This window comes from Hibiscus syriacus, unplaced genomic scaffold (genome assembly GCF_006381635.1).
Source record: "Hibiscus syriacus cultivar Baekdansim isolate YM2019G1 unplaced genomic scaffold, ASM638163v2 tig00116974_pilon, whole genome shotgun sequence".
In the NCBI taxonomy this organism is placed as follows: Eukaryota; Viridiplantae; Streptophyta; class Magnoliopsida; order Malvales; family Malvaceae; genus Hibiscus; species Hibiscus syriacus.
In genome coordinates this window covers 988,010-1,011,496 of record NW_024063498.1, presented here as the reverse complement: position 1 = coordinate 1,011,496, position 23,487 = coordinate 988,010, and the positions used below count along the sequence as shown (strand labels likewise).

Sequence of the window (23,487 nt, the reverse complement as noted above, 5' to 3'; positions counted from 1 at the left end):
CGTAAAGTAATTTTTTTTACTAATAGTATATCAAATAATAATATTTTATTAATAAGACTAAAAACACGTAAAACCCTGCGATCACAACATAAAAAATATATATTCAAATCTATATATCCATTCCCTTTTCATAAAACATCATTAGTTACAGGGAATAAAACCACGATTCAATATCAGACTTTCATTATTAAAGATTACTTAGTCGAATTTGATTGATTCCCGTTAATAGGTATCAGATACTCACATTAAAGATAATTGATTCACGCTCATAGTAATCATATTATTTACCTTATAAATACATTCCAAATCGGAACGAAAGAAGAAAAGACCATGAATATTACATTTATATTTATTTCATCCGACAAACCATTTTAAAAATCTAAATTCCCAAACTATCTATATTGTCAGCCCACGATATCATTCTTCAGTTTCATCAAACTCCAAAGCTTTGAAGTACTTACCATCTAAAAGATAGGTGCCAATAGCCAGACGAACAGCCCATACATCTTTGGGTTTTCTTGAAACAATCCTGCAACACACAAAGGTTACACTCAGCCGCACAATACAATATAAGCAAGGCACTAATTATTTGTTAAAACAGCCTATATAAATTGTATAGCTATGGTTTAAACCTTCCAACGTCCCCAGGCTTGACGAGGCCGGAGTTAGCTCTGAGACACGGAACTGATGCTGCAGTCTTTATCACCTTGGGTGCTTCGACAACAATTATCGGAGACCCTATTTCAAGCTTTGTGCTTCCACTTGGTGCCGGTACTACTGGCTTGACCGAGGGTGATTCACACCTTGATTGTCGTGAGAATTAGAGCGCGGAAATGTCTAAGTATAAGAAAGAGTGTCATGCATGAGAATTCAGATGAGACAGGTTGATTTCTTGGGCTCCAGGGAGAGGCAACTACATACTGCTGTATTTTTATAACCATTTTGCGAGTGATAATTAGAGAGAATAAAAACGAAAAACCCGATGACATATGAAACTTATAATACTTATCTTACAGATGCTATAGACTTAATTAGATTAAGTATTATATAGTTAACTATAAGAGAGTTGAATTTGACACTGAAACTGACGGTTAAAATGGAAATTTCTTCCACAAATCCTTTGAGCTTTTGAATTTCAGTGTTAAAAGGATCATATGAGATTTCAGTGTCAAAACTCACTCCAATTCCTTGAGAAAGTCAATGTTATCAACAAAAACCTGCAAAATTCAAGAGCAAAATTAGTCAATTATATATATATTGTCATACTATACGTCAAGACTCAAGATAATGTAGTAAAAAAGATCTCAAAATAGAAGAGACCGAGATTTTACATGAGAATCTTAAACAGGAAAATCACAAGCAGAGAGGAGAAATTTCACTAATATCAAAAAATAAAAAAGTATGAAGATTGTGACTATATGCGATTAAACAGATTTCAATTTTTCCTTCCTATTTTTTTTTTAACAAGTGAGTTGCACCTCAAACTTTTCGTACGCAAAATTTTCAGGTCTCAGATAACATCATCAATGTATAAATGTTTCAAAAGGCATACCGTCTTCCAACAATCAGAATCTAAGCATGCTGTGATCTTGGTGTTAATACCGGGTAATGGCCCGGGTTCCCGGGTAATTTTTCCACCGAAAAGTTTAACTCCCTCTGCAGTTTTGTACACATCATCTGTGCCGATTGCAATCTGTAGAGATGAGAGTAATATGGCTTCAATTTTGTTCCAGTATATAAGAAATGAAGGCTAAAGAAAGCAGAAGTATTTTCTACCTGAGCATAGCCATTTCCTTTCTCATATTCAGTGACCCCATAGTTGTAAGTCAACTCGAGCACGGCATTTTTATCTTCAGGCCCGTACCCCATAATAGCTATCGTATACTAAATGGAAATTCATAAACCTATCGTCAGTGCTACACTTGAATCAATAATTGCAGCCCTTTAGACCACCTCCCCCAATTTTCCCACTTGTTTTTCGTTTCCTTTTTCCAATTCTCTGACCAGAATGAACATAGAGGATAGTTATTTACCTTGTACTCTGGACTATCTTGTGTCCGAAGAAGCTCCATGCCAAAGGCCTGCAACAAAAGAAGATAGATACTAAGACCTATTACATGACTTAAAATGTAGTAACCCTGAAAAGAAAATGGCATGTTTCTGCAGCAATTCTCACCTTCTCGTAAAAGTTTATGGAACGATCAAGATCACCAACACGGAGCATTACTTGGCACAAAGGTTCAGGAGTAGGCCATCTTTCAATCAGTTCCAATTTGTAACCATCAGGATCCTCAACAAATGCAATTACAGTGGAACCAACTTTCACTGGACCGGGTTCCCTAGTTACTTTTCCACCCTTGGCCTTTATAAGTTCCACAGTCTTGGCAACCTAATCAATACAGATAAGCATTCGGCTTTGAGTACCAGAACCTAGAAGTTCTAGGATACTACCCTGTCTATCATCTTGTTAAAAACGGGGGTAAAAAGTAAAAACAATTTGGGAGGCAAAGTTCAAACTTACATCCTCAACAGCGATACCGAAATGACCAAATGCAGCTCCGATATCATATTTGTCAACTCCATAATCTGGTATCAAGACGAGGAAAATGAATATCCAAAACTGAGCGCATATATACTCTAATACTCTTACGGGAAAGTGATTTTTCGTAGATAGCTAATTGTTTGCAAAGTTTAAGATTCATCAAAGTTTAAAAAAAGCAAAAGGGTGGTATGATAGGTTACTGTAAGTGAGTTCAATAACAAAGTGAGAATCTTCTGGCCCGTATCCAAGAAAGGCATTGGTGTATCTCTCTTCCGGTATGTCTCGCTTCCTCAACAGCTTCATTCCCAGGCACTCGGTATAGAATCTGCAACCACAATACATTCGAGTTTGGTTCAAAGATTCCAACCATAAGATTGTTAACAGAGGAAATGTAAAGATAATACTTTGGTAAACAGACATACTTGACAGTCCTGTCCAAATCACCAACTCGATAAACAACATGGAGCATTCTTCGTTTGTCCTTTTTAACCCACTCCAGGGCAGTTTTTTGGGCAGCAGCTGTGCTTGCCTGTACTGCATTTCCCACCGGAGGCACCCTTGTTCCCGCAGTTTTCAAAAGCTTTGAAGCTTTCAAGCCAAAGAATTGTGATTGAGGAACAGATGGATAAAATTTTCAAATGAGAACATATATTAATATCAAATCCATCCAAAGTCAGTTCTCCTCTTCCATAAAATTCAGCATAATCTCCACATATTACTGGTACATATTTTTACAAATCAATATTTTTCTCAAACGGGTTCAATACTTACATTGTAAGCAGATAATTCTAAATCATAGTATTAAGTTACGACCGCAAGGCAAATGGCTGCATCATAACAGTTTTAAATATCACCGTGAGTATCGCAACACCGCAATCGCATCCACAATTTAAGAACATTATGATTTTGGGAAACAAATATCGACTTACATGACATTATAAGCAATCACGTCCACAAAAGATACCACAACGGCAATTTAGTACTACACTCCAAATTCCTTAAAAATCTACTAGTTGAAATCTTAAAAGAAACTAAAATGAACTCCAGAAATTCAACTAGAAATCTCAATTCAATTTAATTCTTCAATCGGTAACTAAATTAACCTAAAAAAACTACAGTATAAATAAGTGAATTCTATGGCATGTAACGGAAATGAATTGATTTAAAGAAGAAGAAAAAAAGATAAACAGTGCCTTACAGCTGCTGAGCCGAGAGAGTGGAGGAAGGCGAATCGTTGAGATGGACGCGCCAAAGCGCGAATTCGCAATACCACCGGCGAACCTAAACGACGAGAGCGAAGGTCTTATTGAGGACGCCATGGAAATTATCCTCACCATCCTCGTGAAGTGGTCTCTATTGTATTATATATACTAAAAACTCAAAATCAGCTCACTGTCTCATCTCAACGATGAGTCTGTGATGTACCTAGAAGCCGTCTGTGGCCGTAACTGTAGAATCTCTGTCTTCCACTCCTTTCTGTATCTTTTTTTGTCACTGCAGTGAAAGATGGAGAGTGAGGTTAGGTGAATTTGCGATGATTATAAAATTATCCTTATTTATTTCCGTTCAAATTGAGAACACAAATGGTGTTACAATGGTTTCAGTCCCTAAATCATTAAAACATTTGAAATTTAGTCCTTCCATGTTAATGCGACGTAGTTTGATGTCTCTACTTTTATAATGTAATTAGTGGACTCAAATTGTTCACTCTGTTAACTGTTGTTATTAAAATAATGATATATTGTATAACAAATAATTATATATTGTTTTAAAAATAACCTTAAGAATTCGATTGATATATAAAATTTTTATTAGCTGATTATTAATTTTTAAATTTTCACACGACTCTATGACTGAACAATGGTAATAAAATTTTACACCATCATTTTAAAGGTAGAAATTAGTAGTGATTCATTTGTCCTACTAAATAATATTATAAAATATATGGTCAAATTATATCAAATCAAAATACGAAGATTGAATCGTATGTTTCATTGTAGTGAAATACCTATAATCGTAATTAAACCAGGAAAGAAAAATAAGGAATATATGGAACGTGGTTCACGAGACCAGATCCCTTTCCTAGGGGGTCTTGGTTTAGGCTCTCTACCGTTTATTGGCCAACAAAGTTGCCTACGTTCCTTTCTCTTCCTTTTTTGAGCTTTTGCTATTGGTGCCTAATGCAAAGAATGTGTGCCCGCTCTTTATATAATAAGCTAATGTAAATTATAGGTTGATTGAACAACAGAACCAAGAAAATTAAAAAGTCAATACAAATTGAATTATACAATTTAATTTAATTTAATTTGATTATTTTTATTTTATGGTTTATCACTAGGATTATACAAGAATTCGTCGTTTTTTAAAATTTTATATCATAAATGAAATTGTATACGGAATCACTTAATAGATAAACGTCTTTTGAGATTAACACAGTATCTCCAAAAATTTGCAAACCTAAAAATTAGAATTTACTTTAATGATATTGCTTTTCTCTTAATACTATAAAATAAAAATAAAAAGTTAAAAAGGTTTTAAAATTCAAATGAAATACTAGACGGATTTTTATTTTTTATTTTTGGATGGATTGAAAATTATGAAAGCCCTTGATATTTATAACCTGAAAAATTCAACACAAAATGTAAATTTAAGCTAAAAATCCGCAGCAATAACAATTAAAATTATAAGGTGTATCTACTCCAAACATTATTCAGATGTTTAATGAAATAAATTCATGAGTCAATCCAGCAGTTAACAAATCTTTTCTTTTAAATAGAAATAAAGAATCAAATTTCAGTTATTTTCTCTAAAAAGTTAATATGCATATAATACTTATAGATGCGAACACAGACACATAATTACACAGCTACAAAAATATGAGTTGGACATACGACGCATGCATATATACGAGGGCCTTGCCATTTTCACATTTAACAAAGAGAAGGGAGAGTCCTTTATAAACCCATCTAAATTAAGTATTTCCTTTTTTCAACGTATGATATTATAATACATGCATTTTCATTTTAAGCATTATTAACATATATATATATATATATATATAGGGACAATTACTATACTAATCATTGTTATATATATATATATATATGACCTATTTTATCAAATAAAATTATATTTTTTATTCGAAGCGTGTCAAGTGTAAATGTGAAATTTATTTTAAAATTTGAGTCGAGTTCTCAATCAAATAAAATCTTTCTGAATTAAAGTCAAATTAAATTTTAAATAAAAAATATACTTTTAAATTAAATCAATTTAATAAAAAATTCGATCCATCTCGATTGATCAACATCTCTGCATGCACCTTGCTTTGTGCCTTTGAGAAACTCAATGTCCCAATAAAAGTTAATTTTATTAATTTATATATTATACAAGAACATGTGATAATAAAATGATTAACATTCTATTTATTACTAATAAAGTTAATTTTTTCATAAATAAAATTAAACAGTCATCGTGTGTGCTTTTTTATTAATTTATATATTATACAAGAACATGTGATAATAAATAAACTCTTCATAGAATTTTTTTTTTATCATTGTATAGGATACTACTTAAAAATTATGAGATATCAAAACATTTATATATAAATTAAAAGCAGTATTAAAAAATAAATTATATATTAAAAGTATCACGCCCAATAATAAAGAATTTTTTTATAAATCAAATAACTTTATGTTCGATTCTTAAATAGTTATATTTAAAAGTTATATAAAGATATAAAAATAAAATCATTATTAAGATAATGTTTTAATTATAATAATAATTTTATTTTAATCAGTTTTCACTGAAATAATCTCTAATTAATTCATCAGTCTTAACATCAATTGACTTGTATATTTAACATAGAAATTGCTTTGTAAAAGGGGCTCATGTTGGGGAAGGTCCACATTGTGTAAAAGTAATCAAATATTAATAATATCAATAATAATAATCCAGACATTTGGTGAAACATCGTGGTTGGAATTTGTTTGAAAAAGTAAACGCTGAGGTGACGTTTGCCCAAAACCCACCACCTCTTATGGATTTGACACGAAACACAAACTCTGTGGTGTGTGTACAAAATTTAAGATTTTTTATACTTCAAACTAAAATAAATTATAATAATAAAAATATATCACATGACATATGATAAGAACAATTATAAAATTTAGTTCTCAATCATCGTATTCTATTGGACTACAACTCTTTTTCATTTGATTTTTATATCTAAAGTTTCATTATCACTTTTCCAACCCAATTTTATCAATATATATATGAATACAAATTTTCATAAATTATTAAAATTAAGATTTATGTTTGATATACTTAAATTATAATCTCTAAATCTAATCGTCGGTTCAGATAAAAACTTTAATTATGACTTGCTCGTATCTTTGAACCTCTTTAACTATTTAGATTCACTGAACTCCATCTCAAAATCTTTCAATAGCATGAAATCTTCTAACAGCACTCAATCACTATAAAAGAAAAAGAATGAGGGAAGGAGGAGGATGTAAATTCAGAAGAGGAATAAAAGAGTATGTTCGGTGGGTTAAAATAGGTCAAAAAAGACTTAAAGTGCAAAATGGGAAACTGTATATTCTTAGAGAGTCAAATTGTGAATTAATCCTTATTTTTTAAAAATTTAATTAATCCTTGTTTTAAATATAGAATTAAATGACAAACAAGCAGGTTAGTAACCAAACTCCCAGCAAGTAATTTAGCCAAACATGTTAATGAAGAAGGAAAAAGAAAAGGGTTAGAGGCGCAAACTCACACATGGGGACAGAAGAATGACGTTGAGATTACGAGATAATAAGGGACCACTGTGAAAAGAAATAAAAAAAGGAGGGGACCTCTGTGAGTAATAAAAAGGAAGGGGAACTGTGATAATTATCCAACGTGGGTGGCGTTCAATCCCAAATTCAATCATATTCATTGTTACAATAATAGAAGGTTTAACTCTCTGATTTTGAACAAAATTTCTAAAACATTGAATCTTCATCCAATCATATACGAAATCTATCTTTTAAAATTATTATTCGATACATTAGTGATATATTTTTACAACAAATTTTAATTTATACCTAATACGTCAAATATATTTTTATTTATAGACTTAAGATGGGTATAGACTAACTTATCTGTGGACACTAATTTTCGCCCATATATAACTTTATATATATATATACATATATATATATATATATATATATATATATATATATTATTGTTTATTTAAAATAATACATGTTTTTGTTTTTACAGGCCTAAACATTTGGCCCAAAAGCCATTACAAAACTGCCAAAACCAATGGCCCAGAGTGGACCCATTACATGCGACCCGAAACATGAAATCCTAGAGCAGATTAGGGTTTTAATCGCCAACCGCTTTCCACTCCTCTCCAAACGTCGCATCCCTCGCCCGAAGAGTTCAACTGCCAACGCAACCGGTCGATTTCCACGTCACCATCAACAAGTAAAAAAAAACATCAATTTGAGTCTAAATAGGAGACTACTCGAACTAAAAATAGGTCTTTTGTTAGACTATAAATTGATGTAACTTACAGACGAATAGGGACTAAAACTACACACGAAAGTACTAGCAAAATACGAAAATCAAAGGGAATACTAGCAAACATTTTGTAAGGTTTTCAAAAGGAAATAAAAAAAGTATCATGTTTTACCTTGCTCGTTCGTTCTTGGCCCTTGCATGTTGATTTTTTGCTTGAGATTTGATTCGAAACCCCCCCCAAAATCGAAAAGTAGATGAAATAGGGGAGGGTTCGAGAGTTTCAAACTCTGATCTAGCCCTCTCCGAGGCTAGTTTTTAAAAAAGGTTCGAATTTTCAAACTTTGGGTGGAAAAAGTTTTTTAAAAATATTTTTTTTGGTGGGCCACCGTCGGCGAGGTGGTGGCCATCGGTTTCTGGGTTTTCACGGTGGTTGTTTTTCATACTTATAGAACATGGATGAACAATTCAGAGAATTTATGGGTTGGTGTTTTGATCGGTTTGGAGGCTAAGGAAATAATGGGAAAGTGTTTAAGGGTTTGGGCTTTATATCCAACCCGTTGGGCGACCCGCGTGTTAACCCGACCCGAGAACCAGGGTCCGCGTGTTTTCGTGAATAAAGGGGAAATTATTTTTTGGAACCCTATTTTTTTATATATTTTATTTTTCCCCAAAATTTGATATTTACACCAATTTTCCTTTTAATTTGACCTCCAATTTTTTTTATTTTAATTTAGTTTTTTTACTTAATTTATATTTTAATTATTATTTTTTTAATTTAACATTTGTATGTATTTTTCCTTAGTTATTTTATTATTTGTTTTCTTTTTGTTCTTTTGTTTCTGTTTTTTAAAATTTTTATTTATTTTATTTTTATTTTCCCACATTTTATTTTTATATACATATTTATTCTATATTTTATATTGGTATTATTTTTGTCATTGTTTTCGTTTTTCAAATATTATAATGTATATTTTTTCTTTTCGTATTTTCTTTATCTAGTTTGTTTCCGTTTTTTAAAATTATATTTTTTCTTTATTTTTATTTCATTTTATTTTGTTTATGCATTTTACTTGCTTTATTTTATTTGTTTATTATTTATTATTTTATTGTTTTTATTTTTATGATTTTTTTATTTTCTTTTAATTTTTTATTTAATTTGTTTATTTAATCCTTTTATGTGTCTACTTGCCTTTTTCCTTATGTTCGAAGTATCCTTATTTAATGTACATTTTTTTCTTTTTTGGTTTATCCAGTATTACAAATCTAACATTTTTCTTAAAGGTTTTCGTTCAAATCAATCGGAAGTAAGTAATTAGGATCAACTGTTACCTTTTAATTTAGCTTTCGATTTTCTTAATTAAAGACAACTGGAAATTAATTAGTACCAAAAAGGCAGTTCAAGGGTGTTATTCCTTCCTTGATTGTAACTGACTCTTGAATCTGACATAGCTTTAGTAAGACACATATCAGATAAGATGGTGTCGGATCGGCCTAAATCTTGTTTTTTAAATGATCGGAGACGACTCAAATCATTTCATTCAAGTCGAAGCTCAATTTCAAGTCCACCCGAAAGACGATTCCAACATTATCAATATTTGGTTTGAGTATAATATCTTTCGACTTACCACTCTACCTGATCTGGATAAAAGAAAGTTCCACTGATTGAAAAGTTGATCTAATTTTTGGGTAAAACCAACACTCAATCCAATCTGATATATATATATAAATTCTCATTTTTATTAGATAAAATAGAGATATAATTTAAATATTTTTAAATCATTAATTAATATGACATATAACCACTTAACCGATTAATTAAATTAATTAAATTTTAATTCAACTAATTAATTTAATTAAAATCAAATAAAAAACATCTTTACTTAATTCAAGTGCTTAAGTCGGAAAAAGACAGACACATATTTGTGCTTTTATTGGTGGACGGAGACTAAAGGCCAAAATGCTAGTGTGTTGCGGTGGTGGGTTTTATTGAACATGATGTGTCTCCAAATACATTTATCTATTGATAAAATAATTTATTTCCTAATCATCATTTAAGGTAAGATTAGATACCATTTTTTCAATAATTGTATGCGTTTGTTATAGATATTACCATATTGGACTATTTTCTTCTTTTCTTTTCTCGCGACTGAAGTTTTATCTTTAGTGGTAAAATCATCATAGTGATAAGATTGTATTCTATTAAATAAATTAAAATTTAATGATGATTCAAAATAATATTAACTTAAAGGTTCTTTTAATTATATATAATAACAATAAAATCATATATTCCACGTATGATTAAAATTCAAACTTAAAAACTCAAGATTGTAAAACTTCAACCGTGACCAACATAGTTGAAACTCACATATCCTAATATGTGGTTGAGGTTGAATTCATTCTGATTTCCGATTTAGAATTATATTATAATTATTTATTTATTTTAATATAATTTTTATATATACACTTCAAAAATAAATTAGATTTAAATTCAAATAATTTATCACATTGAAAGATTAAAATCAACAAAAAAAAATTAACCATTAACAATTAGTTGACCAGGTCAATAATATATAGAGTAAGTGATTAAAAGTTTTTAGTTGATTTTTTTTCTCTTTCCTAGATTGTGGGATCAATACACATTAGAAATAAAATTCTCCTTTCTCCTCCTTTAAGTAAAAATTATCTCGAAAAAAATTAATTAGTCAGAAATTTAAATAAAATAAATTAGATTAAAAGAGTTACTCTCATAATAAATATTTACAATATTTAATTTAACTTTATAGATTAATATATCATATATTGATAATTGAACAAGATCATCTAGAAAGTAATTTTTTATTCAAAGTTAGTAGTCCTTATTTTAAAAACAATAATGCAAATATATTGCTGTAAAGCTCTTTCGAATTTTTTTCCGGCAAGCTTTCAAAGCTAAATGATCGGACTATATATTTTTAGCATTTAATGAATGATAGCGACATTAGAAACATTCCAAAGGAAACCAGAAAAAAAGAGGGAAAAACATTTTAGTTTACGATAACATTGATCATTTCCAAATTTATTTTATTTTTTAAAATTTAAACCCAATTCTAGAACTAATTTTAAATTTATAAGGCATGTCTCCTTGGTATTTTCCATGCATTGACCATTGACTATTGTATTTTAAAGTTTTAAAATGAAATAAACAAATACTGGGTATATTTTATTTTTTAATAAAAATATTATAATATTTTTTTTATTTAAATAGAGGAAGAAAAAGCTATCACTTTAAATCCTTTGGTGCAATAGGATACCAAAAACTTGTGGTGAGTACGACGAAAAAATAATCGATTTATCTGAGGAAGGGTCTATCTTAGTTACGAAGTCCGCTATAACATTCGTTTTGGATAAATTTTTATGAAAATTAATGAACCATGCTTTAGTATAAAGACCAATATTACTCTCACCAGAGCAAAGAGATTGATTCAAGAGGAGGAGAAAGCAGTCCAAATACATCTTCGTTATCCATTTGCGCTATCAAAAGTTCAAAATCATGGGTTCATACAAGTTTCAAGCCTTTATAAATCTCTCATAGTTCAACTCATATAAGTATCTAAAATATCATTTTATTATAAAAATTCAAGGTGAATTGAGAAAATATTAATAACACTAATAAATATGTGACATGTGATAAATAATGTCATGTTTAAAACGAATGAATTAAAATAAAAATGTTGATATTCAACATAAGTGATCGTGATTATAAATTTTAATTGTAGTTCATTCATTTTGATTTAGACGAAATTAGATTAAATGATTAGAATTTTCTATTTTTTTCTAACTTAATTTCTCTCTCAATATTTTTGTGTTGTTTAGCCGACGACAATATTAGTCGGCGACCGACAGAGATTGTTGTTATTTTCTTTTTTCATACCATGTCCTTGTTTTTTTTATTGAGTTTTTCTATCAATTTAAAATAAAAAATATTTGTCCTTGTGACACGCTTTTTCTCTGCTCTTGCTGCACATTTTTTATATGTTATTATGACACGTTTCTTATGGTTTTTGGTACGTTTTTTGTATATCTCTGCGATCGTTTTGGTGCTCATACAAAGATCCTCACGACATTTGTTTTCTGATTGATTTGTCGATTGTCACGTATTGTCAGATCTCCTCTTTGGTAAAAGGTTATTTGCCGATATAATCATAATTTTGTAGCGAAATAGCCTGTCAAATTATTTGGTTCGCTCACCACTCAAATATCACTTCATAAGACGTCTCTCGTTCGACAAAAAGACAAGAAATTTTATGAAGGTTACCATATTCTTTTAATGTATAACATCATTATCCATGCAATGTTTCGTTTTTATTCCCATCTATGGGTTTAATATTTTTCTCTATATATTTGAGTGTATTTTAATTTTAATTCCTTCCATTATTTTTATTAATAAAATATGATTATCATTGTTAAAAAATGCCTAATTATATTTCTGGGACATCCCAGCGGCATACTAATTTATAATAAATAAATAAGAGCTAAAAGAGTAGAAGAAATATTCATTGAGAACGATAAGAAGCTTTGAGGGAGGGAGTAAGAGAGATTAGGGATATTTTTTTAATTTAAATTTGATATATATTTTAATTCGATTTGATATAATTTATACGATTGAATTATTTTTATAATTTAGTATAAAAATAAATGTATAATTATATCTTAAATTAATTTTAGGTGTATACAAATTTTTTTTCCTCAAAATAGTTGCTTAACATTTAACGTTTCTAACATTCCATTTTATAAGTGTTCCCACAGTAACGTTAACAAAATCTGATAATTGACACATATTTATATATTATTCTTTTATGAAAAAACTAATACCCTAATTTCCCTCTTGCCTGCGTAAATCCCTCCTCCGTCGTCCCCAGTTCCTGCTCGCATAAACCCATCCTCCATCGTCCCCAACCTTTACATCGCACCAGTAATTTATAAATTAAGGGGTTTATAAATTGACTTTGAGTAATTACATGAAATTCGTGAAGAAAATTGCTTGTGAGATACTTGAAATAATGGCTGACGAGTTAAAGATTCAATCCAGAAATATTTTGAGTAAGTTGTTAATGGATGAATAGACTGACTCTGTTTTCAGGGTTAACCATATTACCCACCATGTCCAGAAGTTCAATCCTTGAATGATAAAAGCAGTAATGGTAACGGTGATGTGTTCGGAAAACACACTGATCCGCAAATTATATATTTTGAAGCTGGTGGAAGCTTATTTGTTTTCAATCTGTAGCAATGGAAATTTATTTCTATTCAAATCTCTCTTAGAGATGGAAGCTGGTGGAGGAGCGCTACGACGACAAGGAAGGAAGAGATGGCGGAGGAGTTAAAAGAGACAGATGGGTGCATTTTGATTTTTCTAAAAAAATATTTTTTAAAAATTAAAATTAAAAGAAATATAAATGTAACATGGGTCAATTAACGGAGTTTTTTAACGACTGTCACAGCATATATACTTAAAATATAACATTGGAAATATTATAAATCTATTTTAAGCAAAAAAATTCTTTAGACACCTAAAATTAACTTAAAATATAGTTTAAACATTTTTTTATATTAAGTCTATTTTTATTTTAGTTAGAGACGGGTTATTTTTTTTTGAACAGTGAAGTTAGTCGTATTTGGTTCTAGGATAAAAACCTTCAACCCAATCTAATAATAATATTATTATTATTATATATTTAGAAATATTTATAATAATATATCTTTATATTTTTTTCAATCATGTCTATGCTTTACATGATAAATATGAATATGTATATGGGAGATTGGATTGGGTCATGTGTGAGTTTTTATTTAAAATATTGGATCAAAATTTACTCAGATAAAATCTTCTTAAACTCATATAGGATGTTGGATGGAACTTCCAAAAACCTAAATTAATTGAATGATAGATTTAAAAAAATAATACTCAGAAATAAATTTGAATAAATCGAAATTCGATCTAACCTTATCTATAATCATAAAAAGTAATTTTTAAAATCACAATTACGAACGTGGAATGGTTGCTCATGAGAACTGGTGACTTTTTTCATGAATACCGTTACATATATATATACTTTTATAATTAAATCTCAAATATTATACACTTAAAAAATTCTAATACTATTTTCTAATTGAAAACCCTGAAGTCTAATACTATCTGCTATTAGCATAGAAACAAAACCGGGCAGAACAAGCGCGTAGCCAACACTGTCGTTTTGTATTCCTTGTGATTGGAGCATTACGCAGCACCAACTTGTTAGACTCCAAGTATAATAATACATGTGCAACTTACGCAGGAGGCGCTCTTTAATCTCGTTACGCTAACTTACGCTCCCTCATCTGGGGTGAGTCAGCGGCTTTCGAGTCATCCACTGAGTCTGAGACTGAGACTGTAGTCTACCAGCATAATAAATTTCTCTCTCCGTCCATGTTCATATTTCTCTATGTATCTTTAATATTTTTATAATATAATTTCCTAATTTTTTAATAGCAATTTAAGTGTCATTGCTTGCTTTTTCATTGGTAACTCTCTGTAACGGCTTTTCAAACAATAGACCATAATTTTCTCCTCTCTATCATCTGATTTCATTTCAGTTATCAAATTTCGAAAATTGTTTGAAATATTCGTTCAATTTCTCTGGTTCGAATCTTTTATGTTTTGTCGTACATATTATTGACCGGCATTTACTGCATAATCAGAGGAGATCCAAACAAATCACAAAATGGAAATCTTTTAGATTTTTTCTTGAAAATTCGTTTAGTTTTTTGGAATCTCAACGTAAACACATCTAGTATTGATTTTAGAGACGGCGATGAAGTGAAGAATTTGTTCAATTTCGTTACCTGCTTTACTTCTCGAACTTTTGTGTGAGTGTTTTGAAACAGTAGAGTGATGGGTTGCGTTTACTCCCGAGCTTGCATCGGCGAGATTTGCGTGCCGAGAGATGCAAGGGTCAAAGAGCCACAAAGTGTAAGGCCAAACGCGGCGGAGCTTGCCTTTTCTCGCCCGCATCTTCAAACGAAGACGAAGAAACCAGAGACCAAATCCACTCTCGGTTAAGCTTGAACCGAGCCGGTGACCCGGAGCTCGGTATAACTCGACTCTCTAGGGTTTCAGCTCAGTTCCTTCCTCTGGACGGTTCTCGAACCGTTTCGGTCCCCTCCGGCAATTTCGAGCTTAAGTATTCTTACTTATCTCAAAGAGGTTATTATCCAGATGCTTTAGATAAGGCTAATCAGGACAGTTTTTGTATCCACACTCCGTTTGGAACAAATCCCGACGATCATTTCTTCGGCGTTTTTGACGGCCACGGGGAATTCGGAGCTCAGTGTTCGCAATTTGTGAAAAGAAAATTATGCGAGAATTTATTGAGGAATAATAAGTTTCACGTCGATGCCATAGAAGCTTGCCATGCTGCTTATTTGGCGACAAATACACAGCTGCACGCTGATAGTTTGGATGATAGCATGAGTGGAACGACGGCTATAACGGTTTTAGTTCGTGGTCGGACGATCGTACGTGGCGATCGCGGCCGTTGATTTGTCTATTGATCAGACCCCGTTTCGAGTTGATGAGCTGGAGAGTGAAGCTTGTGGAGCGAGAGTGCTTACATTGGATCAAATTGAAGGGTTGAAGAATCCGGATGTGCAGTGTTGGGGAACCGAGGAAGGCGATGATGGTGATCCTCCCAGGCTTTGGGTGCCGAATGGGATGTATCCTGGAACGGCTTTCACGAGGAGTATTGGGGATTCAATTGCTGAGACAATTGGTGTTGAGGCGAATCCAGAGATTGTCGTGTTGAAGCTTACTGAAGATCATCCTTTCTTTGTACTTGCTAGTGATGGAGTTTTCGAGTTCCTTTCTAGTCAACCGTGGTTGATATGGTAAGTAAGCAAGGAATCATTTGAATAATAAAATGTTTTTTATTAGTAAATAAACTAAGGCTCAGTAGTTGTTTTTGCAGGGATTAAATGATTGGAGTTAGTCATATTGTTCTTAGATTGCTTAATATTCGGTTGAACTGGGATATCTATCTAGGAGCTGCCTTTTGTAGTTACAGTTTATATATGGGGAATTGGTAATCATTAATGATACAAATCAGGAAAAATAATTTAGTGACGTACACTCCATTGGTTTCTAGTTGGAAAAGGTTTGCTTTTTTATTATCTTTTACTTGTAGATCCATATAAATACAATGATAATTTTTAATGCTTTTCATCATCTTTCTATTTACAATGTTTTATTTGATCGTGCACTTCGCTGCCAAACTTTAGATATTCCTTGTTCTGGTCTTTCTTTATCAGTGATTGTCTCAATATTATTCAGGTTGTAAAATACAAGGATCCCGTGATGCTTGTGCTGCAATTGTGGCTGAATCTTATCGACTTTGGCTTCAGTATGAAACCGTACTGATGATATTACTGTGATTGTTGTGCATATTAATGGGCTAGCTGGTGTAAGTGAGCATTCTTTTTTTGTCAAATGTATTTCTTGTCTTTGTGTTGTTGTTTGTTTATAATTGGGCTTTTCCCTTCAGGCTAATGGCGAAACAGCTAAGCCTGCTACAATTTTACGGCCTCCTGTTCGTCAAGTGTTAGAGGCAACAGGATCAATCTTCTTCAACTTTTAGCTGGAGTTCAAGCAACCACCGTGCAAGGCATGACTTATCACGGGCTCGTCTTCGTGCTATTGAGAGTTCATTGGAGAATGGGCAAGTCTGGGTTCCGCCACCTCCTGCTCACAGGAAAACTTGGGAAGAAGAGGTAAGCTGTCTGTTATATTCTATTTGTTTTGTATACACTAAAGTGTTTCTTCACCTAAGCTGTTCTGTATTTATGTTACAGGCACATATAGAGCAGGCATTGCACGACCATTTCCTATTCAGAAAATTAACTGATTCCAGTGTCATGTTTTATTGGATTGCATGCAAAGAGTTGAGGTCCAACCTGGGGATATTGTTGTTCAACAGGTTAGTTATTCTACTTGCACTTAATTTCATTTATTGCTAGTATTTCATGTAATTCTGATGTTTTTTGTCTAGCTGCACAAGCAACACGTCTTTAAATGATTTTATTGCTTCAATACTTTCCTGTAAGTTATGAATCCCAAACAAAGATGTCATTGTAGTTGTAATGAATAGGATAATGATCTTGAAGAACTTGCTCGAAACCCCCCCTCCCCTCCCCCTTATACCTTTTATAATCATTAGTTGCGTAAGGTCCAGAACTTCTCTTCCTGCGAATAAGCATTTGTGGCTGGCCAATTTTGGTTCAAGTTCTCTTTCAGAAAGCTAAACCCTAATTCAATTGCCATGGCTTCACATGCTAGGCATGAAGGAACTGATATCTTAGATACGGTTCTAGAGGTAGTTTTGATAGTGTTACAATAGAAGTTGACTCTGATTTTGTTATACTTTGCAGGGTGGTGAAGGTGACTGCTTTTATGTTGTGGAAGTGGAATTTGAGGTCTTAGCAACCCAGGTTTGTCTTAATCATTATATATATATATTGGTTACAAGTTATTTATGTTTAAACCTATCAAAGCTCTTGAGGCCCAAGCTTGTCTTATGAATTTGAACTTACTTTTCAGTTCAAATGTGTTGATTACTTACTGCAGTTTGGCTCTGTCTAGCCATGCTCTAAATTTAATTATCACTATTTTCTGTTATTATTAATGATTTCTTAGTTCATAGATAATTATTTATTTTCAGTAAGTTTTTCACTAGAAACTATACTGGCAGGAAGATAAAAATGGAGATGTGCCAAGGGTTTTGCAGAAGTATACAGCTGAGAAGTTATCATCTTTCGGTGAGCTGGCACTAATGTATGTTTTTTTCTTTTTCATGTCTCATCTCTAGTTAATAAAGAACTCTTTAATTCTATTTTCTCAACTTTACAAATTGTTTTGCTTAGTGAAAACTGCATTGTGTGTTTAAAAAGCATGTAGAGAATAGATGTAGATTAGTAAACAAAAAGAATAACATGTTACCACTATTTTTTGTTGAGTAGCAAAAAAGAACTAATTTGCTGAAGCACCTATCATTTATCATTTTTAGTTGATATTTATATATTTTAGATGTTTGTGAAACCTGTTTGTTTCTTGAGGGCTGGAAAATTTTACCGCTCTTTCTGGTAAAAAAATGGTATAACCTGCTGACCACGATAATTTTTTCTGTTGCTTTATCATTTTAGTTGATATTTATATTTTAGATGTTTGTGAAACCTGTTTGTTTCTTGAGGGCTGGAAATTTTACCGCTCTTTCTGGTAAAAAAATGGTATAACCTGCTGACCACGATATTTTTTTCTGTTGCTATACGGTACAATAAGCCCCTCCAAGCCTCTGTGCGTGCTGTGACAAGTGGGACTCTTTGGGCTCTAAAAAGAGAAGACTTTCGCGGAATTGATGTCCAAGTTTTCAAATTTGTCATCCTTGAAGTTGCTTCGCTCCGGGATCTTCTATCTAGATTGACAATTTACAGCTGAGTCATGTTGCAGATTCTCTTTCTGAAGTTTCCTTTCCAGCGGGAGGCCATAGTTAATAGGGTAGATGTTTCTCCTTCCAGTATTTTTTTTTTCCTTCTGTTTTATTTTCGTAGTGTATTTTTTTTCCTTGTTCACATTCTTGTTTCTTATATTTCTTGTGCATGTCTGCAGAATGAAGCCCTCTCTGCATTGTACATTATCCAGAAGGGCAAGTGAGGATTACTTTTGATAAGGATTTGTTAAGCTGTCCGAGTATCTGCAGTCTCAAGTCTGATAACCTGAAAGAGGGCAATGATCAACAGACTGGCAAAGAACTGTCTATTGAAAGACTGAAGGAAGCTATTTTGGGGAATGGACACTTCTTGGGCAACATAATGGTTCCTTAAGTGCCATTGCAGTGGGTGATGTCACGTGTGCTCTTTTGACAAAGGAGAAATTTGATTCAGTTGTTGGTCCTTTGACAAAGCTTTCCCAGGATGATCATAGTATGTCTTAGTCTCATGCACTAAATGTTGCATCTTGTTTCCTCTCATTCTCTTGTTAGGTTGTGTTTCATTTCATATTTCCCATCCATCAACCTTCTATTTCCTGTATGTAGGCCTTTTGTCCTCTAACTAAAAAACAGTTAACTTTTTGTTTCTTATCTGAAGGTTTTAATGCCTTTCATTTAGAATGACATTGTTGTTATTGCCATTTAGGTCTCCAGACTATTCTCCAGATGTGCCCAAGGCTTCTGTCAAAGAAATTGATATTTTCGACTCTTGCTAAAGTTAGCATCTCTCAATTGGTAAGAAGTTCTTAGTTCTGCCTCTTCCGTGTGTGGTTAGCAAAATGTTATCATGAAGAGAGAAATCTCTTAAACTTATCTAATTTCATACGCAGGATTGGAGAACATGTTTATATTCCACTGACTGTAGTGAAATTGGGCTTGTACTTCTAAGAGACACAGGTTGGTTGTGTTCTTCTGTATATGTGTTTATTTTTGCTCAGGAATGGTAAGTTAAAGAACACATTTTCCCTATGTACCATGTGATAAGTGGAATGATTGTGCATGATTGTGCTGTGCACTTGTGCTGATCAAATGCATGCGATTCTATTGATACATATCTTTCCTGCCCTTGGCTTCAATTCTTCACACCGCTCTAGATGAACAATCGGCAAGGTTCTGTGCTGCCTCTGTTGTTACTGCCTTAGAAGATCTACATGAGGTCAGATTTCTATAAGCAATCCTTTTTTTCTTTACTTCGTTTCCTCATTCTTTGCGCATCTGTTTATTTCTTACAGTTTTTCTACATCCACATTTCATTTTGAATTTCAGAATGGCGTCCTTTATAGAGGTGTGTCTCCTGATGTTTTAATGTTGGACAAAACGGGCTATTTACAGGTTGGTGCCAGTCTATGTGTATTATACATCATGTTACATGCACATTTGAACTGATATGTTATACTTGACCAAAAGGTTGCCCTTTCTTACTCATAATGGTTCCAAATCACAATTAGCTAAGCTTAATTATTTTGTTTTGCCATGCTGTGTATAGCTAGTTGACTTCGATTTGGGAAGAAGTTATCTAGTGAGAGAACATTTACAATTTGTGGAATGGCCGACTCTTTAGCACCAGAGGTAGTTCAGGGAAAGGGCCATGGTCTTCCGCCGACTGGTAAAAATACGTTCTGTTTTACATTTCTGGTATCATAAACCTCTTCATGTTTATTTAGAATCTAAAGGAGCATAATTAAATAACTCAAAATTACAACTTTGCTAACTTGTTAAAGAACCAGAGGAGTGAACGTGTTCACAATAGAGATTTGTAACCAACATTATAGAGAGAAATTTAATTCAACCTGGAGTGTTTGTTTAGTTCTTCAATTGTTTATATGGTTTAAAGATGGGGCTTTAATTTACTATTTCTTGCTAACGATGTTAAATTTATGCACAGTTTGATCAGGTGTTCTTCCTGTCTCCCCTCTTCTATGATACTAGTCTTTTGAAATGTTTAATGCAGGTGGGCCCTCGGAGTCCTGATCTATTTCTTGCTGCAAGGTGAAATGCCGTTTGGATCATGGAGACAAAGCGAGCTTGATACATTTGCAAAGATGCTAAAGGACAGTTTATTCTTTCGGATAATTAAGCCCCGAAGCTGTTGCATAATCACTAAGGTCTTTTTATTACCGTTTCTTCTGCATAAATACATCAATGCATAGAATCCCTCACATGTTTGTATTACAACAAACTTTCAGTTACTTGAAGTTGATGAAAGTACAAGGCTGGGAAGTCATGGTTCCTCTTCATCAGAAGCCATCCGTGGTTTGATAGTGTTGACTGGAAAGGGATCAGAAATCGGACTTTTCCTGTTCCCCGAGTTAGCTTCTCGTGTAGCTCAACAGTTGGAAATTCGTTCTGAGGATTGCCCTGTTGGTGTTGCGTCTCCACCTCAAGATATAGCAGAGCTCAACGTTCCTGAGTGGCTTGATGAGTGGTAAAAACGAATTATCTATGGCTTGCCATAATTCTACTTTTTGTCACAGTTTGGTATGGAGTTCTATTCCATGCGGTGAGATTGACAATCAGATTGTCGGAAACTGGACAGCAAGTGTAAAGTTGCAGGCCTTAGATTGCTCATAACTCCAAGATTCTTTTCTCGATGCCATGAATCCAGTGTAGCAGTGGAACAATATCTAGTTACGTTTTTGTTCTCTGTTTCCAAAATTAGCCATCTAACTAATTCCGTGGATAGCTCAGCTACTAGGCTCAAATTCTTTAACGTATTTCCCGTTTTTGTAAATAGGTAAACATGTTAATGAGGTTTTTTGTAATCCAAGCCGTCTACATTACTTTGCCGGTGGCAGTAGATAATTAATTGGCATTTACCATTTTGATCATCATATCTGTAGATGTATGGAATGTGATATGTTGTTTGAGAACTCCAGTCTATGATTGACCTCTGTAATTTAGTTGCAAAGGTATTCCACCATTGACATTTTCATGTATTTGGAGGAAACATATATATATATATATAGCACAGGCATCTAGCAGGGAGATTGAAGAGCCTGTGCATAGCTAAGAACACGCTTTCGTACGGGAACAAGGATGTTGAAGACGGATTCATTGTCTGGCTGGTGTATAAATCTACTTCCGGAAATTCAAGCAGCGGTTCTAGTGAGGAGTTAAAAGAGTACATTTACCTACACCATTCGACGAGCTCCTCTGATGCAAAAGTGAAGGTAGGTGGTTTTCTTTCGTAGAGACTAGGAAAAATAATCTTTGGACCGGGATATATGTTGCCATCCGTTAGTTTTATAGTCGAATCTAATCTTCCTTTTTGATTGATTGTATCGGTTTGTTGAGATTTGATACCTGAAGCACTGATATAGGAACTTGTTACGGCTTGGGCATGCCGATTTAAACCACTGCCTTTGAAATATTTCAGATGAACAGAGAGCCCCCTTTCAGTTTCTTCTATGATGTTGCAGCTTGCAGGTTATTAGCTGGTCTTCAGCTAGCTTAAGATCCTTATCAAGCAGCTGCTGTAGACTGGACTACATTTTTCAGGTACTTTGCTGATATTTTGATTAAGAAACAATGACATTCGACTTAACGATCCTTTTAATTCAGTTCGTTTTATTCACAATATTAAATTTAGATTCTAATTTATTTAAAAGATTTAACGTCTCGTATCATTAGATTAACTATAAATGAAAGTTGATGAAATTTTGATTTTAATTCAATTATATATTTAACAAAATAAATAAATACAATTAATTATGTATGCAATAAATAAACGTAAAATGGTATTTTTTTTACATCGGATTAAGCAAATACCGGGCAACACAATATTTCCAAAAGATGGGTTGAATTTAAGAAATCGCCAGCAATTCAGATAAATGATTACTATGGGAATATTATAACAAATTAGTATGTAACATCTGATTTAAACTTGTAGCAATTGCAATTATATTCTTGTTATACAAGTTAAAATAAATAATATTATATATATATGTAGCCATTGTATCGCAAGTTGATATAGCATGTATATTTAAGATATATTTAGACGCAAGTCAAATCTTTCGTTAATTATCTCTTATGTCATTGATTTTGTCCCTTTTATTCAATTATGTACTCCAATCTTTTCCAAAATTACCTGGAATCTTAATCCTTTAGATTTATTCACCTTTTTAATCCCAAATCTTATAGAAAAAAAAAAGAATTATTCAAAGAGTGAACTAGAGACAAATATTTTTTTAAAATAATGCTTTTGATGTTGTACTGTAATGAGATGTGATGTTCCATTTATAAATTTAAAAAAAATAGTTTTATTATATTTGGGTGTTACTAACAAAACGGTATCGTTCCATTAGCTAGGGGTGTTCAGACCCAATCTGATCTAAAAAAAATAATCGAAAATCGATCCAAAAAATCGATAACAGAAAAAAAAACCGATCGGTTCGGTTTGAAAATCCGTAACCAATCCAAACCGAACCGATGAAATGGAATATTGAATTTACAAGCTTGAAACAAACCCATTAAAAGTCCCACAAAATCTAGATACATATTCAGTTTTCCTCGACACGCACGTAACAGTTTGCTCCAGATTCTAGTCATCGATGCCAATGAAAAAAAATGGTGCAATAAATGATAATAACAAAGAAGGATAATATAGTTTTTTGGTATTTCCTCAGTTATGAGGTAGAGAGAAAATTATCGGACAAAACTTAGAAAATGTGCCGTTTTACTTTTATGGGTGACTTACTGACGAGAAACTGATTCGTTTCTTGATTTGTTAAAATATATATTCTCTTTGTAAGCTTCACAAGCTTGCATTTGTTAAAATATATATTCTCTTTGTTTTTGTTATATATATATATATATATGATGTTTTTTTATGAAAAAAAAATTCAAGAATAATTTTGAAAAATTAGAATCCAAAAATCGAAC

The 23,487-nt window shown here is 32.4% G+C and overlaps 1 protein-coding gene, 1 long non-coding RNA gene and 1 pseudogene across 2 annotated transcripts; 1 reads left to right on the top strand and 2 right to left on the bottom strand.

The window, feature by feature from the left end:
• Positions 1–309: 309 nt before the first annotated feature.
• On the bottom strand, positions 310–3,989 carry LOC120192297 (probable lactoylglutathione lyase, chloroplastic). The gene is made up of 11 exons (XM_039195086.1): positions 3,741–3,989; positions 2,965–3,163; positions 2,743–2,867; positions 2,522–2,586; positions 2,177–2,389; positions 2,034–2,081; positions 1,777–1,884; positions 1,553–1,693; positions 1,180–1,217; positions 633–803; positions 310–529 (listed from the first exon to the last, which is right to left on the bottom strand). The coding sequence occupies exons 1-11, from the start codon at positions 3,877–3,879 to the stop codon at positions 418–420; spliced, it is 1,359 nt and encodes a 452-aa protein (XP_039051017.1). The 5' UTR covers positions 3,880–3,989; the 3' UTR covers positions 310–417.
• Positions 3,990–14,562: 10,573 nt separating this feature from the next.
• Positions 14,563–21,526, top strand: LOC120192300 (annotated as a pseudogene).
• On the bottom strand, positions 21,316–21,796 carry LOC120192301. Its single transcript, XR_005522767.1, has 2 exons — positions 21,639–21,796; positions 21,316–21,602 (listed from the first exon to the last, which is right to left on the bottom strand). It is a non-coding gene; the product is annotated as an uncharacterized LOC120192301 (long non-coding RNA).
• Between the last annotated feature and the right edge of the window lie 1,691 nt (positions 21,797–23,487).